The sequence below is a fragment of the Nomascus leucogenys genome, chromosome 12, assembly GCF_006542625.1.
Source record: "Nomascus leucogenys isolate Asia chromosome 12, Asia_NLE_v1, whole genome shotgun sequence".
Lineage (NCBI taxonomy): Eukaryota > Metazoa > Chordata > Mammalia > Primates > Hylobatidae > Nomascus > Nomascus leucogenys.
Window position 1 is genome coordinate 47,834,715 of NC_044392.1, and position 17,416 is coordinate 47,852,130.

The window sequence follows — 17,416 nt, forward strand, 5'->3', positions numbered from 1 at the left end:
GCCTGTGCATCAGGCTCTTGGAGCTCAGGAGAAGGATCTGGGCTCAACAAAATGGCTATCAGAAGCCCCTGATGTGAGAATGGCTAGGTCTCATCATTTTGACTTGGCCAACACAAGAAGCCTTTCAAGTTAAGATAAAGCAAACTAAAAATCTGGAGGGCAAGAGCCCTTACTTCCTATGTTTCTCTGATTTCTCTTATTGCCTAACACAGCACTGGGCACGTGAAAGTACAATCCTTGCCCTTTCAAAACTCAGCTTGGGCATTAGTCCAAGCAAGCTTTCCTTCTCCCTCCTTCCCTCTACCCCTGCCCCCAGCTCCCCTCTACCCCCTCCCCCACACCACAGCCAATAAGACTGCAAAAAGTGCCTTCTGTACTCTCAGGGCATCTTGTGCTTATCATCTGCCTTTGCTTGTCTTTTGCCCACAGCATTGTATTGTAGAGAAAATATCTGTTTGGTAATTGTGCCCCCACTGGACTGAGGGCTCTGTGAAGGCAGGGAATCTAGTACACTACTTGACATAAGACCAGGCTCAGCAGCCTCCTAACTGGTCCTCATGCTTCTACTCTGGGGTTCTCCAGGCTACCCTCCACACAGCCGCCGAATATTCTCCTCCAGATACATCATATCACATCACCTGCCTGATTAAACCCCTCCAAAGGCTCTCCAATGTGTTTGGGGTGAAATCTTTGTGGAGATGGCTTCTTGTCATCCAGGCCTCATTTCCAGCGTTGCTTCCTTGCCTGGCTGCCGGCCCACAAAGCAGTCCTATTAGCACTTCCCCTTTATTTTCTTGGCGCAACTCATCACCATCTAAAATGATCTGGGCTATCTATTTCTTGACTTGCCTCTTGTCTGACTCTCCCCTAGACGCAGTTTTGTTGACCCGGCACCTATAACAGTGCTCTGCATTTAGTTCTCACTCAACGAGTATTTACAGACTGAACAGCTGATGAATGTTGGCTTCTTTGCATGGAGCTGTTTCCTACTGGAGGGAATGAACACCTGCAGTAGAACGCGAGGGCCATGCTTGAGGCAGTGCTGGGAGAGCGGGAGGGCCTGGCAGCAAATGAGCCACACCACAGCGGGTTTTGGAGGCCTTGCCCCCAGGGTGGGCTCCTCTCCCTGGACCCTGGTGATATTTGAAGACAGTTGTCATGGCTCCCTTTCTTACCTTTTCCAGACTTGATTCCCCAAGACCTTCAACAATTTTCCCTTGTGATTGTCTCCTTTCGTTATTAGGAGTAGACTCGAAATTGGGACATCCTGTGTTTTGAGGGAGCCATTTCTGGTTAGATATGACCCCTAGTTACTTCACAAAGGCTAGATATGACCCCTAGTTGCTTCTCTGAAAGCACCCAGCCACATAGAACTGGCTGTCCCTCAGGGGCTCCCTTTCCCTGTCTCCTCTGTCTGGGAGTGGATCTCTGAAGACAGGGGTGGTCTAATCATCCAGGGACTGAGTGTCGTCTTGGGATAGAGAAACTGTTTCAGGTCAGAGCCCCAAGGGGCAATAGGACTTGAGAAACTAGTTGTTTCAGTCCTGCTGTCACTTTGGTAATCGGAGTGTCAAAATCCATGACAAAGGGCTTTCTAAAATATTGTTTTAAGCAACTGCTGGAAGAGGGGGCAGTGTATTGGGGTTGGATTATGGAGCTTACTTCAGAGCAGGGCTGCATCAGCGTTGTGTAAGGTTGGCTCACCGGGCTGGTGAAAGCTGAGATCTTCCTTCCTGGAAAGGTCTTGGCAAACAGCATGAAATGATCTTATTTATCATGTTGCAGTCACACCTCGCCTAATTGAGGTGAAGCTTGGGGTAGTTTGAGGCTCTAGCTTTACTTTTTCTGAGAAGCACTGCTTGGACTCTTAAGTGCTCACCTGTGCTATTGCAACAGACTCCCCACAGGCCATGTGCCTGGGGTCTCACTCCCACCCCAAACCCATCCCATAAAACACAGATAGAGAAACTTCTATGAAATGTAAATGTGATTATATCATTGCCCTCCCTGAAGCCTTCGGGGCTCTGCCCCTGTTCTGCTGAATGCAGTGTGAGCTCCTAGGCCTGGTACCTACCCTGTTCTCCTCTGTCTCTCTTACCTGTCCCCGCCACGCCCCCAGTGCTCCTCATTCCCCCTCAAACCCCACGCCTGCCCATTTCCAGGCCTTTGCATACACGGTCTCCTGAAGCACCTTCATGTTTATCCCGGGATGTCTACAGGTACCAGCCTTGATGTCACACTGATACTCACCCCTCCATGGAGGTGGCCCCAGTGAAGGGCATCATTCCCACCTCAAAGTCCCACCAAATTACATCCCACTGAAGTCTTTTAGCTGGACCTCCCTGGCCTCTCATTTTCCACATCAGATTAATTTGAGGAGCTGTCTTGTCTCCCTGCAGGCCCGAGAACTCCTTGACAACATGGACAAGCTTTATTTATCATGAAGGCCCCTCAGAGCATTATACTGTGCCTGACACATAGTAAGTCTGCAGTTAATGTCTGTTGACTGAATGAAGGGACATACAAGTGAATGGACAAGTGAATTCATTTCTCCCCCAAGTTCTGGAGCCATCCCACCACCACCCAGGCCCCAGACCACATTGAGAGCACTGTCAAATGTCTGGGAAGGGTTTAGCAGCTTAGACCACTTCTGATCCTTCCTCATTCCTCCCAGAAAGGCATCTAGCAGTTCAGGTTCCACTGCTAACACCAGACTGGAGGGCAACTCATTGTTGCAGGAATTGTTGGATAGTCATCTGAAGACAGGTTGTCTCTGGTTCTTTAGTCACCATGGTGCTGGGAAAGTCCCCAAAGGTCATGTTTCCCCAAAGGACTCATTAGTCACAGAGTTAGCTACTAATCCTCACTTGGAGTGGGAATCTGAACCTTGCCATGGACATGGACAGGCTTGCTCTATCTGAGAAAAGAAGCCCACTCTGCTCTACTCAACAGAATGAGTTTTTTGTTTTTGAAATGAAAGAGGCTAATGGGAATGAAGAGGTTAAGTCACCTTGATGAGTTCTGTTCAACTACGTTTAAAGAAAATTCCACAGGGTGCAAGTGGCTTGTTGTCAGACCTTCACCCGGGGTCTGAAACAATTGCCTACATGCAGACTGAGTTACTAGAGACAAGGCAAATGGAAGAATCCTTGGTACCTGAGGAGGTCTCTGGGTCATCCTACTACTCAGCTGCTCTGCTCTCTGCCAGCCCCAGGTCTCCAGACAGCTGGCACCCCCCCATCCCAGTTCCTGAGAGCCACTCCTACCTCACACTTACATTTAAGCAAAGCACCCATTTCTGCTCTAGAACCATCCTATCTTCACTTTGTGGATGAACAAGAGGATGGTCCATGCTGGGATCTTGATTGTGGGGAAAATCAGCCATAGTCCCTGCTTTCAGGGGTTCATAGTCTTGGCAAATGAGTATTTGCAATTCAGTATTTGAAGTGCAATGGTGGAATTATCAGAGTTCTGTGGGCCTGGAGAAGAAAGTCCCTATCTTCTTGAGAAGGGTGGATGGTGAGGAAGCAGTAACACTGGCTCTGAGGCTTGATGGATCCTAAGGGACTTACAAGAGACACCAGGATGGAGCACAGCATTTTTGGTGCAAAGGTGAAGAGGCTGGAGAAGGCCTGGATGTAATTTAGGGAGGGTGTTTTGAAGAAGCGGAGAAATAAACATGTGGATGGGAGGATGATGATAAGGGGTTGGATTTGTTCTCTGTCCTCAAAGGGGAGGAAAAGTAGGACTAATGCTGGGTGGGCATGAGGAGATGGATTTTGGCTCAGTATAACGAGGGACATTCCAAGTGCCACTCCCAAAGGAGGAAACTCTCCTTTCCTGGAGGAATTCAGGCAGGGTTGGTTCAGTCACTTGGCAGGGATGTTGGCAAGAATCACTCTAGAGTGTGGGTGGGGCAGATTGGATTAAGTCCATAGTTTTCACACTTTTTTCAAGAAAAATCTCTTCCTTCAAATCAAATTGGTCTGACTGAACAGGGGGGTGGAGGGGCCCTCAGATTCCATCAACTTGCTGCTCCTTACCTTCAGGGTTGAGATTCTGTAATGCTAATGCAGAAGCCTTCCATTTGCAGGTTTTGATCTCCTCTTGCCTTTTTTTCCCCACATCATCCCTTGAGAAGAGAGCATAGGACAGGTGAGAAATTTAGGCCATTATACAGGCAATATTTGCTGAGAACCTTCTATGTAGCAGCCACTGCTCTAGGTGCTGGGAATAAATCAGAAAAAAAACAGATGGACTTTGCTCTCTTGGAGTTATCAGTCTGGAGGGGTAGGCAGAGTCATAAACATATTTAGGCACATTGTGATAAGTAGTGGTGGGCAGAGGGCCTAGGGGGAGCACTCACCACCCTACTGGAAGCATCTGGTCTAAGGCCCTCCAATCCCCAGGATGCTTCTCTCTCCACAGTACCAAGCTGTGTTCAGAAGGGAGTGAAGACAGTGACTCCTCCCTGAATGTGAGCATGGGAGCAGAAGGGCTGTCAGAAGATGAGTGTCCCCAGCTGTCAGTTCTCCAAGTCAGGCACAGAAGGGACTGATGAGGGCTTCTAGACTCTGCTGCCTAAGCTCTCAGCCTGAGATGGTTCCTGGAAACATCCTCATACCCTCGAGTGGGAGCCCTTAAAACCCTGCACCCAGAGCGGAGCCCCCAGGCCCTTAGAGCAGGAGTCTGCAATAGGCAGGTTGGGGGCACAACCATAGCCAGGCTGTGAGGGGAGGGCTGAAATCCAACACTGGCAGCTCTATATCTTCCTGCTCTGCACTGGGGAAGGGGTTGGGGAGGTGCAGCCAGTGGGGCAGATATGATTCAAGCTACTTTTCGTACTGCACTATTTTGAGCAACTCTGTCATTTGTGTGACTTTGGACTAGTCTCTTCTCCATATTATGCCTTGGTTTCTTCACTTATGAAAAGGGAGAGTAGATGACTGCTAGTCTTCCCAGCTTCCCCAGATCCTAATTCTGTGAGTCTTCTTTCTGCTGAAAGGACAGGGGTCAGAGGACCTTGATCTGGACTCTGGTTTTTGGAAGGCCAAACCCCACTGGTTATAAACTAGGAAAGGGACTTTATAGCCAAAGGGCAGGAAGATGGCAGAGGAGTCCCTGAACTGAGCACTTGGATCTGGGGCAGTTTGAACGGGGAGCAGCAGCAGTAGCCCTGAGGCAGCTGGGGCCAGGCCTGGTAGTAGGCTTTGCAGAGAGAAGCAGATACTTGTGCTGGCCCCAGCTCTCAGCTACCCACCAGAAAGGATAGCTGGCCCTCAAAGCTTAAAATCAGAATCTTCAGACCCCCAGGCTTTCTGGACCCAGAGCACAGGCTCCTCCTGGTAGTCACTGAGTCTTTTAGCTGCAGAGCCAGGACTGGAGCTCGTTTCTTCACTCTGCCATTCTGTTGAGACCAGGGTGGGCATAGGGCTAAGCTCCCAGGCTCCCACTTGTGTGAGCACTCCCGTCGATTAGGGTGGCAGGTCTGTTAAGAGAGACCCAATTGCTCTCTTGGATCCAGAAAAAGTCTGAGAGTAAACACACCGGATCTGTCCCTGTTTCCACTGCCTGAGTGCCAGTATTCCTCCCCAGAAATGGCACTGTCTAGGTCCATTTCTGGAAGACTTTCAGAGGAATAGAATTCTATTAGGAGAGAGAGGGCTGCGTAGACAGTGATGGGTGAAGACAGGGTTGGGGCTGGTTGGTGAGGTAGCTGGCATATCAAGGGGTAGGGATATGCCCTTTTGCTTTCTACAGTGTACAGTGACAAGGGCCATTTGTCAGGCTGGACAGGCTGGACAGGGTGTCTGAGATGGGGCAGGGAGCCTGGGATCTGAGCAGTGGGGCCTGAAGTCAGAGGTGAGGACATGGTCAGGGAGGTGAGCCCAAGGGGCCCAGCACAGACCCATGTTTTGCTGCTTCTCATTTTGTTAATACTGAACGAGGGGCCTGAGTCACAGATAAGGACAGGGCTGTCTAATGCCCAGAGCCCTGGGAAGGAAGGGTTGGAGAAGACGTGGAAGAAGCACACAGAGCACTGACTTGGAGGAAGAGACTTTATTTGGCCCCAGCCCCTAAGCCCATAGCCAAGACAGTTTGGCATAACAGGCCCCAGGCCCTGGTTGGGTAGAGGCAGGGTGGCCTGGCCTCCTGATTAGTGGCTGTGGCCGTGGCCACCATGACTGTGGCCGTGGCCGTGGCCACCGTGATCTTGGCCACTGTGGTCTTAGGCCTCCCCGAGGCCTGGCTTATGGTGGTGGCCGGGGCCCTCGTCACCCTCGTGCATCTTCTCGTGGGAGGCCCAGGTTAGCCTCGCCATCAGCATGATGAACTCCTCGAAGCTCAGCTGCTTGTCTGCGTTTGTGTCCAGGTCCTCCATGATGTGCTCTATGACCTTTTCTTTCTTATTCTCCTTCTGTGGGTGGGGAGAGAAGGCTGTGAGAGCTGGGTGTGGCCAGAGGTGGGGACTGGGAGCACAGTAAATGACCAGCTGGCAACTGTACAGGGAAGCCTCACCCTGGGGCTGGATTTAAAAATTAAAAATGACCATGGGCTGAGTGCCTACAATGGAGCAGACACTGAGCACACCCCAAACGCTCTCCAGTTTATTCCCTCCATGACCCTGTGACTTGGGTGCTGATTCTGTATTTATAGAAGAGGAAGCTGAGTTCCAGGGTCTTGCCCTGGTCATGGCATGAGTAAGCCTGGAAATGTCACCTCATTTGGTCCTTATAACAACTTTAACAGCTAGGAATGGTATCTTCCTGGAAGAAGACTCGAAACCAGTCGTAGAGAGGGTCATTAGTTTTCATAGCTTGACTACTCAGGGCATGCAAATTCAGATCTGACTTAGAGGCCAGTTCCACCCCGCTACCCCTCTGCACTTCACTTCTTCCCCTGCCCTCCCTTTCCTTCCCTCTGGAGGTTACCAATTAGTGAAACTTAGTTCAACCAACACAATGGGGAAACACCTAGAAAAACTAGATGTGGGCAGGGGAGATGGAGGGTCAGAGAGCAGAGTATGTGCTCCGCTAACCTTCAAGGGTGTGATAAAGTATAAAAGGGGAGATGGCCAGACAGGGTGGCTCATGCTTGTAATCCCAGCACTTTGGGAGGCCGAGGCAGGCAGGTCACCTAAGGTCGAGTTCAAGACCAGCCTGACCAACATGGAGAAACCTTGTCTCTACAAAAAATATAAAATTAGCCAGGCGTGGTGGTGCATGCCTGTAATCCCAGCTATTCAGGAGGCTGAAGCAGGAGAATCGCTTGAACCTGGGAGATGGAGGTTGTGGTGAGCCGAGATTGTGCCATTGCAATCCAGCCTGGGCAACAAGAGCAAAACTCCGTCTCAAAAAAAAAAAAAAAAAAAAATGGAGAGACATCAGGGGAGGTGGAAGACTCAGGTGGGGTCCAAGAGAGCACTAGCTGGTTCCAGCTCTGCCACCCTCTGGCTGAGTCACCTCGCTAAGTCCCCTCCCAGAACCTGTGGGGCACCCAGCCAACGCGAGCACTCTCCTGTGCAGCCCATCCATGAGGCTCTGCTTCCTTTCCCACAGCATCGCTTTGCTTCTGGCGGGGAATGTCAGGTGGGGGGTGAAGCAGGCATAGGGGGTCACACGGAGGATAGCTTTGCCATGCAGCCTCTCTGCTGGGCCCTCTCTTGCCTACCCCATCCAGCATCCTGCCCGCCTGAGGCCCCCACCTATGGAGAGCTGTCAGAGCCCCTAACTCTGAAGGCTGCAATTCTCCACCTTACCAAGGTGGAGGGAGGGGTACTGGGAGGGCTGGGGACCTACCCCAGGATGTCTGGCTCCAGGAGTGGAACTGAGACTGAGACCCATGTGTTCTACCCTTCTTAATGCAGGCCTCTGTTTCCCGACTTTCCCCAAATTTGAAAAGAAAACAAAAAGGCTGTTGGAAGTGCTCAGCCTGTTTCTTAGAACTGCCTAATCATTTTTGGAGCAGGGGAAAAACCTCCCAGTTCCCTGAGTGCTGTGCAGGTGCTCTCCATGTGCTATTTATGCATTCATTTTCCACCGCAGACCCTTAGGATTAGAAAAGCCCTCCAAGTCTTCCACCCCAAGTTCCCGCCCGAGGCTTAGCGTCTCCTCAGCTTTGTGCCAAGTGTCATCCTCAGGGGCTTCCCTCCCCAACATTCGGGGCTCAGCTCAAATGTTACCTCCTCAAAGAGGCCCTTCTCACGTACCCTAACTGGTCACTCCCCCCTGCCCAGCCCCATTGCCCACAGCGCACTCTATCTCATTTTCCTCCCCCCTGCCCAGCCCCATTGCCCACAGTACACTCTATCTCATTTTCTTCCAGGCACTTATTGGCATTTGGCTTTATCTGTGCTCTTTATTGGCCAACAACTTTATTGTGTGTCCCCCTCCACTGGAATAGTGGGCTCCCCATTTACCACTACATCCCTCTGCCCAGAACAGGGCCCAATAAATAGCAGGTGTTCAATTGAACAATTTCTTGACCCTGTCGTCCTGTGTAACTGTGAGCACCTGCCCTATATAACAGGACACCCGCTATGTCTTGGGGCTGGGCTCCAGGAGCTCAAATCTTCCCCTTGATTGCTGTAGGCCATACTCCCACCCTCCCTTGTCAACCCAAACTGCTGTGAGGCTGGGTCAGACCTGCCAGAGTCCAGCCCTACCTTGAGAAAGTTTTGCAGGTCTTTTTGCACCAGCTCTTTGAACTCCCCCTGGTTCAGGGTGTCTGGGTGCCCCAGCTTCACAGAGTATTGGTGGAAGGTGTTGATGATGGTCTCTATGTTGCGTTCCAGCTGCGACATTTTGCAAGTCATCTTCTTGCACTCTGTCTGCGTAATGGAAAACCAAGAGTTGGTACACTTAGAAGAAAATGCTGTCAAGCTTCTTGGACACTTCCTACTAAGCACTCACAGAAATAGTGGGGGAAGTGCAAAATGAAAAGAAAGTACAGGCTGCAACTTAACTGGGAGATGGCCTGTCACACACATGTACAAAATGATTTTTTAGAATATCTACAGAGTGCCAAAAAGCAAAGCATGTGAGGGCAGGAGACCCCAGGGGAACATGACCTAAGAAAATGTGAAAGAAGCTTTAAAGTTGGCAGGGCCAATCAAGGAGGGCTTCCAGGAGGAGGATTTGGAAGGAAGTTGGGTCAGGGAAGGAAAGAAGGAATTGGCAGGCAGGCTTCTGCCTGGGGAAGCTGGCAGCTCACTTACCAAAGCCGAGGAGCCACACAGAGTGTTTGCCAGAGCTGTGCAGGCTCGGCATTTATAGGCAGCTCCTGACTGGGGCACTTGGCCTTTTGGCCCTGTCTCAGGAAGATTGCTTCACAGGTGAGCAGTGTGGTAATACTGCCAGGAAGGGGGCTGGGGTGGGGCAGGAAATGTTCACAGAGGGCCTTTTGCTTTTTTGTGAAATTCCCAGCCCTGGCCTGAAACTGGTTTGGGAGGAAGCTGGTTGTTTAGTTCATTTCCCTTCTGTCCTAAGCCCTTGCTCTACCCAAGTGAGCCTGCTGCTCCTCTGGCACCATTCACCTCCCCCCGTCCCCTTTGAGGTTGAAGCAGGCTGAGGACCTATGGGGGCCTGACCCTCTCGGCTGCCCCCCATGGGCAGTCTGCCCCTTCCTTTTAGTCCAACAAGGATTGTCTGAGTCCTCCCCAATGCTTGCCTGGCTCTGTGATACTTAGGATGGTGAGGGGTTGGTGTGGGATTCTTAGATTCACAGGGTGAGAGTTGGGGTTAGAAGGGTTCTCAGAGGTGGGCAACTCTCTTGCATTGTAGATGAAGAAACTGACACCCGGAGATGGACCTGAGCAAGGTCACCTAGCTGGTCGCTGACTTGGCAGGAAGGGGACCCAGCTATTCTGGTTCCTGGTTAAGGGCAATTCTGATGATACCTCCCTCTTGCAGTCTGAGTGAGAAAGCCTCAGGGCGAATATGTTTCTAGCATCTCTCAGCATCATTTTTCTAAATCCTGCTCCCAGCAAGGGTTCCAGGAACTTATAACTTGGGAGACAACTGTGTTTACGTAGCCTCCTGCTGGGCGAGACGTGTCCTTCCCCTGCTACAAACCTCCAGTGGTTCCCCATTGCCTATGGAGAAAGCTTGGCTTAGCCCTGCACACAAAGCCCTCTTGAAATGGCCCTGCCTGTCTGGCCAGCTTCCCTTTCACTACCTCCCTGCCCACTGTGGGAACACAGGGCCCACCTCCCACCTTGCCACCCCAGGAGCGCCCTTCCCCCACTCCACAGTGATATCCTGCCCACCCCCACGGCTCAGTTCTAATGCACTCTCTTCCAAGGAGACTGCTCTGTGCTTCCCATTTGGAAACAGTTTCTGTCTTCCTAACAATGATTCTTATACCACTTCTGGCTCTCAACACTTGCTTTCCTGGAGTAAAATTATTTACATATTTTGCCTCTGTCCAACAATTGGCTGTAGATCCTCAAAGGTAGGTTCTCATTCATGTTTGCGTTCTCCTATGCACACAGCCCAGGGCTTGGCACGAGGGACACCCTCGGATTTGCTGATTGATCCTTGCTGAAGTCCTTGCTGGCATCCTTTCCCCTCACCCCTGGAAGCCAGTATGGAAGATCCACCCTGGGACTCCCTGTTGCTTGCTGCCCCCTCTCTCTATCAGGAAAGATGGTTCTCTTCTGCCTGCACTGGTTCTTTCGTTCTGTCTCTGTGAAGCCTTCCTTTATTGCCCCAGCCCCTCCTGATTGCTTTGTCCTCTGAAAGCCTGAGGCAATCTCTGTGTGTGCTAAGCATTGGCCCTAAGCATGGCCTGCCTCACACTGCTGAGATGCACCTGGAGTAGTGGTTAAGACTTCAGATTGTCTGTGTGACCTTAGGCAATTTACTTCTCTGTGCCTTACTTTTCTTATCAATAAAATAGGATAATATCAGGACTTATGTTGAGGATTGCGACAATACATGGAAAGTTGGGAAGAGCTCAGTAAATAAAAGGTATTGTTACTAATAATCTTTTCATTCATTTATGCAACACATATTTGTTGAGCACCTACTGAGTGCCAGATATGAATGCTAGATGCTGGGAGAACTTGAAGAGTGAGTCGCAATACAAAGGGGAGACATAATCTTATATCTTGTCTTCCAAATTACATTTTAAACTCTTGGTAGCTAAGACAGGGCTTGGCACAGTGCTAAGCACACAGCAAGCATTTAACAAATGAATGAGTGCTTGAATGCATGAGTCGTCTATGAATGAATGAACGGTGCAGACACAGCTCAGGAATGCATGAGGTAGATTTCTTATCCAAGTCCGCCTTCCATTGTTTAAGCTAATGGAGGAAACCCAGCCAGCAGCCAGCAGCCAGCAGCTGACCCTGTGTGCCAACGCAGCCTGTTAGCCTGTTCTGCAGTCCCTGCGCAGCCCCGGGCGCCCTTCCTGTGTGCTCCCATGGCGCCCTCTACTGCCTCTGTCAAAGCACTTCTCCCCCTGGACCAAGGATCTCCAACTCACCCTTGCAGGGACCAGACCCAAGGTGAAGCTGGCGGGGCACGAGAACATCAACGGCAGCAGTAGGGCAACTTGTGGCCACTGATATGGGGCCTCAGGGTTGGGGACACTGGACAGTGGTGGCAACTGTAGGGAATGAGAACGTTCCTAACTTGAAGGGACAGCCAGTGTCAGGCCAGGGCTGCCACGTGGGAAAGTAGACCAGATGTTCTTGGACCTCCTGAGGGCCCAGGACATCTGAAGCTTCATGTGAAAATTCCTGTTTAACACAATTCGTCCATTAATTTAAAATAAAACCAAAAAAACATGACAATGAAGCAGGGTGTGTGTTAATCAAACCCTGAGTGATGGTGTGCAGCAGGCATCTCTGCTTTTTCATGGAGCTCTCAACTTTCAGGTCGACTTTCTGACTCCTCCACACCACTGTGGCTCCTCTAGGCAGGGATGCTGCCTGCTCACCTCTGAAGTCTTAACACTGGGCAAGGGCTGGCTCAGTAGGCACTGGATGAACGCTTGTTGATTGAATAAATTCAGGAGTGCATGAATCAATGATGAAGTGAGTGAATGTGACATAAACACTGGCCTGTCACCCTCTGTTCTGTGACTTTCTGCAGAGCCACTGACTATGGTCATTTAGTGCTGATTCAGAATGAAAGTAAAATAGGGAGTGGGGGGAGAGAAGGCTCAGCAATGGGTGGGAATGAGCAGCCCATCAGGGTTTCAAAACAGACGGGAATCTGCACTTGGGGGATCTGATGCTGACAGTGGGCCCCCATCTTAGAAGGCCACTGCAGGCCCCCAGATTCCAGGCTAGCCCAGGCGCAGGTGAGGCCAGGGCTGAGCCATTCTGGTTCTGACTGGAGCAGACAATTCCTGGCATGATCAGTAGGTGGCCGACACCCACCTGCCTCCTCCCTGCCAGCCGAGGCCAGAGGTTGGACTGAGGGATGGTGGGATGGGGGTCTTCCCCTCTGGGTACTGATTTTTAGGGAAATTCAGAGCCTCCTGCTAGGGCATGAAGTGGGTGGGCCAATTTTCCTGGCTCTGTACAATGACTCGAGGTTTTCACTGGGAGAAAAGGGCGTGGCTTTTTGGGTTAAAAAACAAATAAGTGGCCGGGTGCGGCGGCTCACGCCTGTAATCCCAGCACTTTGGGAGCACGAGGAGGGTGGATCATAAGGTCAGGAGTTCGAGACCAGCATGGCCAACATGGTGAAACCTCCATCTTTACTAAAGATACAAATAATTATCCGGGTGTGGTGGTGCGCACCTGTAATCCCAGCTACTCGGGAGGCTGAGGCAGGAGAACTGCTTAAACCTGGGAGGCAGAGGTTGCAGTGAGCCAAGATCGCGCCATTGCACTCCGGCCTGGGTGACAGGGTGAGACTCCATTTCAAACGAACAACCAAGCAAGCAAGCAAGCAAACAAGCAGGCAGAGTTTCCTGCCGCTACCATCAAATCATTGTGCTCTTTCCCAGATGCCTGGGACCCACTGTGGGTCTGTCTTTCCCTTCTCTGCAGCTCCCACTGTGGCCTTTCAGGGAGCTTTGCCCCTCCTGTGTTGTAATGGGGGTGTTACAGCAGGCACACAGTGGGACCCGGACTGAGGGACTGAGCTGGGTTTTAGTCCTTAGCTTTCCCAGACTTGCTGGTGGTCTTTAGAAGTGATTTCCATGTTCGGGCCTCCATTTTCTTATCCATTACATGAGGAGATTGGGACAGCTGACCCTTAGGTCATTTCTAGCACAGATTCCAAGTTTTGATGGACTCTTGCTGGGCTTCATGACCACCACTAGCCTCATGGCCCCTGGGCACTGTCTCCTGGCTTACTTGCTCCACCTGCAGGTGAAGTCAGGTCCCTCTCCTCACAGGGACTCTGATGCCTGAGGCCCAGCCCCATTCAGGCTGCGCACAGCCTGCTGCCTATTCCTCCACTCCCTGTCTTCCTCCTTGCTGGGAGTCCCAGGTGCTCTTCCTTGGAGATCTCTGGATATGGGTCTCCTAACCACAAGCCCCCTAACATCCCCCATTTCCCCAGTGCTCATTCTAGACTCTAGGGCATTAGGATGACTTACAGAAGCTATCCACGGGTAGCTTCAGACCATTGTTCTACCATGTTTGGGCTCAGTCCGCACCAAGCTTTGACCACCCCTGGCATCCTTGTGGGCTCCATTGACTGGCCATCCTGAGGTCTCTGAGGCCCCCTGCTGAGAGCAGCCCCACTCCCTGCCCCCATGCTGGGCTCCTCCAGCATCCACAGTGAGGCCCCTCCAGTGATCTGGCTTCTTAGACATTCAACCTAAGCTTCCCCAAGTCTGGACCTCTCCCCCTGCCTCCACCTTGGCTGCCTCTGCTCATCATCCTCCCAATTTCTCAGACACACCACCTTCAAAATTGAGAAAGCTGGCATTCCCTTTTGTTGCCTGGCTTCTGTTGCTCCAATCCTTTCTCCTCCCCGATCTCTTGGGAACCTGGCTTTCATGCTCACTGTGTCCCTAGGTTCCAGATCCCTGCAGAAATTTTTGGCGAGCATCTCAGCATCTGGCTTTTGGCATCTTCTGCTCTCAGGACTCCCTTTGAAGTCCATAGCCCTTTGTAAAGAATAAAGGATTTTCACACTCAGCAGGCATTACAATCACTGGCCTTTGGATCTGTCTCCCTCATTATATTATTAACTACTTGAGAGCAGTGTTCTCAATGTACTCATCCCTGGATGATAAGCTTTGCATATGAGTGACACCTGACAAATATTTTCAGAATAAAATGAATGATTGGCTTGGTTTGGCCAGAACTTATGCTTAGGAGATGGCTACGTCCTGTAATTATGAAGGCGTTGGTGGATAAAGCTAGTTAGAAAAAAAAAAAAAAGACGTGCAACACAGAAGCATGAAGGTAAGGAAGGAAGTGGAAGGGAGTGATGGATAAAAGAGGTTGCTCAGAGACTCCTAGTGAGTGAAAGGTGGCTCCGGAGTTATCAGAGGGCGCATGCTGCCACCTTGTGGCCTATCTGCATCAGGACAACCTGTGGGATTCCTTTGGCTCCAGGTTTTTAATCTTTTTGCTCTCTGGACACTTTTATATGTATTCATAGAAGTTATTGAGTATCTCAAAGAGCTTTTGTAGATTATATGTATCAGTATTTACTACATTAAAAGTTTAAAAAATTTAAAATGATTTATTAACTCACGTAAAGTACCATTAATAAACACATTACGTATTACCGCATTTTTAAACAATGAAAAATAATTATATATATATATATGTCAAAAGCTAGTGAGAAGAGTGTTATTTTTTTTCACATTTTTGCAGACCTATTTAATGTGTGGCTTCAAAGAAGACAGCTGGTTTATCACATATACTTCTGCATACAAGGTATTGCTGTATGTTGCTTTGGTTGAAGATTTGAAGAAAATCCAATCTCCCACAGATAAGTAGTTGCAAAGGGGATGAATACGTTAACAGCTTTTAAATATATAATTGTGGATATTCTTCTCTCATATTACATCAAAACCCAACAAGTGATGGTTTCTCAAAGGTTAGTTGCAACGTAGAGTCTGAAACCATATCTATGAATTATTTGTTCTCTGTTACATTAGAATCAATTGGTCCCTCTTAAAATTTAATGGATCTTTTACCCAAACTTTGTGACTTTGTGACTTCATATATTGATCATTTGGAAAATATTGGTTAACTGAGTTATGTACGTCTTCTAAATGCTGACATCATTTATTACTCAATATATATACATATTCATATATCACACACACACATATAAATAAACCACATTTGGCCAGGCATGGTGGCTCACACCTGTAATCCCAGCACTTTGAGAGGCTGAGGCGGGCAGATTATGAGGTCAGGAGATTGAGACCATCCTGGCTAACACTATGAAACCCCATCTCTACTAAAAATACAAAAAATTAGCCATGTGTGGTAGCACATGCCTGTAGTCCCACCTACTTGGGAATCTGAGGCAGGAGAATCACTTGAACCCGGGAGGCAGAGGTTGCAGTGAGCAGAGATGGTGCCACTGCACTCCAGCCTGGGCAACAGAGATAGATTCCGTCTCAAAAACAAACAAAACAAAACAAAAAAAGCAAAAAAGCCCCACCACATTTGTTAATATCACCACTGATCCCATCAGTAGTCTTCAAGCATTGGGAAGCTGTCAAACTCATGGTGGCAGACACAAATTTTCCAAAATTCAAATTTTTGCCTGAAAGCTCCAATTTTATTACGCTAACAAATTCTAGTTGTTTTCCTGGAAGTGAAAGGCTCACTTTGTTAATTTTCAAGAAAACGTATGCCGCATACCCAAATATGAGTATCCATAGTTTGGCTATCATTTGTTCTGTGTTATTTGTTCATGGTGTCCATGAAAAAGTGGTTGGTTCAGCTCACAACTCTAGCACACAAACGCTTTTCCTTGAGAGAATCAGGGTTGAGATTTAATAAAATGAATAATTCTCACTGCTTCATCAAGAACATTCCTAAGTGAGGCTCCTTTTCTTGAAAGAATACGTTGTGAGGAATACAATGACTGCTAGTGCAGTTTGACGCCACACATAGGTTCATGTCTCCAACGGTTTTTTTCTACCATTGTTTTTGTGTCATCAGTGCAAATATCAGCACAGTGAGAAAAATGAGGAGCCGGGAGTCTTGGTTTGTGGGCAGTTTCCTGTGGTGGGCAGTTCAGGGAATATTGTTCTGGAATTAGTTTTGATCTCATGGACCCCCCGAAGGGGTCTTGGGGTCCCCCAGTTTCCCCTGGGCCACTCTTTGAGAACCACTGCCTTAGGTACTTGAAAGTATGCATTATTTGAAGCAGGTCGGTGTGCTGGCTTGCTTTTCCTTTCCATTTCTTCTTTTGACACCTTTTAAAAGTGTGTCCTGTTTAAGTCTTTCTTTATTTTCTTTCTTTCTCTTTCTTTCTTTCTTTCTTTCTTTCTTTCTTTCTTTCTTTCTTTCTTTCTTTCTTTCTTTCTTCTTTTTCTTTCCCTTTCTTTCTTTCTTTCTTTCTTTCTTTCTTTCTTTCTTTCTTCTTTCTTTCTTTTTTCTTCTTTCTTTCTTCTTTCTTTCTTTCTTTCTTTCTTCTTTTTCTTTCCCTTTCTTTCTTTCTTTCTTTCTTTTCTTCTTTCTTTCTTTTTTTCTTCTTTCTTTCTTCTTTCTTTCTTTCTTTCTTCTTTTTCTTTCCCTTTCTTTCTTTCTTTCTTTCTTTCTTTCTTTCTTTCTTTCTTTCTTTCTTTCTTTCCCTCCCTCCCTCCCTCCCTCCCTCCCTCCCTTCCTTCCTTCCTTCCTTCCTTCTTTATCTGACAAATACTTATTGAGTTTCTAACATGTGTCAGCATTATGCCAGACACTAAGCTAAACCCTGAGACTACAGAATAAAGTATAATTCCCACCTCTGTGAAATTCACAGCTGGAGGGAAGATTAAGACAGAGGACAAAAAAAAATGTAAATATAAATAATGATATTATTAAAGGCAGGTAAAGGAGATAGACTTGGGAACTGCTGTTAAGGAGATTATAATTACAATTCATGCAGGTGCTAGAATGGAGAAGAGAGACTCTGAGGCTCTACCTGACCCGACTAGTCACGGAGCCCTTTCCAAAGATGCCAGGCTGAAGTGGAGCCTCTGGGCACAGGTGGGGAGCGAGGCTGGGCACTTGGGAAGGGTCCTGAGATGGTGGGAGGTGGGACAGAGAGCACTGGGAGCCTGCTCTGGCAGCGTGGAGTGAGATGGGGCTGGGGGCCAGATAATTTAGGACTTAGGAGGTCCTCTCGGGATTCTGAGTTCACAGAATCAGAGAGGGACAACCCACACTACTCTCTTCCTCCCTCCTGATGCCCTCGTCCCGGACAGCCCTCAGTCTGTTAGTCCTCAAGAATCTGTTGGTCTCTGGATGGGGCAGAGAATCTGTTGGTCCCCT

The 17,416-nt window shown here is 49.0% G+C and overlaps 1 protein-coding gene across 1 annotated transcript; it reads right to left on the reverse strand.

Moving 5' to 3' along the window:
* Window positions 1-6,041: 6,041 nt before the first annotated feature.
* Window positions 6,042-9,318, reverse strand: S100A9 (S100 calcium binding protein A9). The gene is made up of 3 exons (XM_003259290.2): window positions 9,218-9,318; window positions 8,666-8,830; window positions 6,042-6,418 (listed from the first exon to the last, which is right to left on the reverse strand). Exons 2-3 carry the CDS (start codon window positions 8,813-8,815, stop codon window positions 6,230-6,232), a joined length of 339 nt encoding a protein of 112 aa, XP_003259338.1. The 5' UTR covers window positions 8,816-8,830; window positions 9,218-9,318; the 3' UTR covers window positions 6,042-6,229.
* Window positions 9,319-17,416: the final 8,098 nt, after the last annotated feature.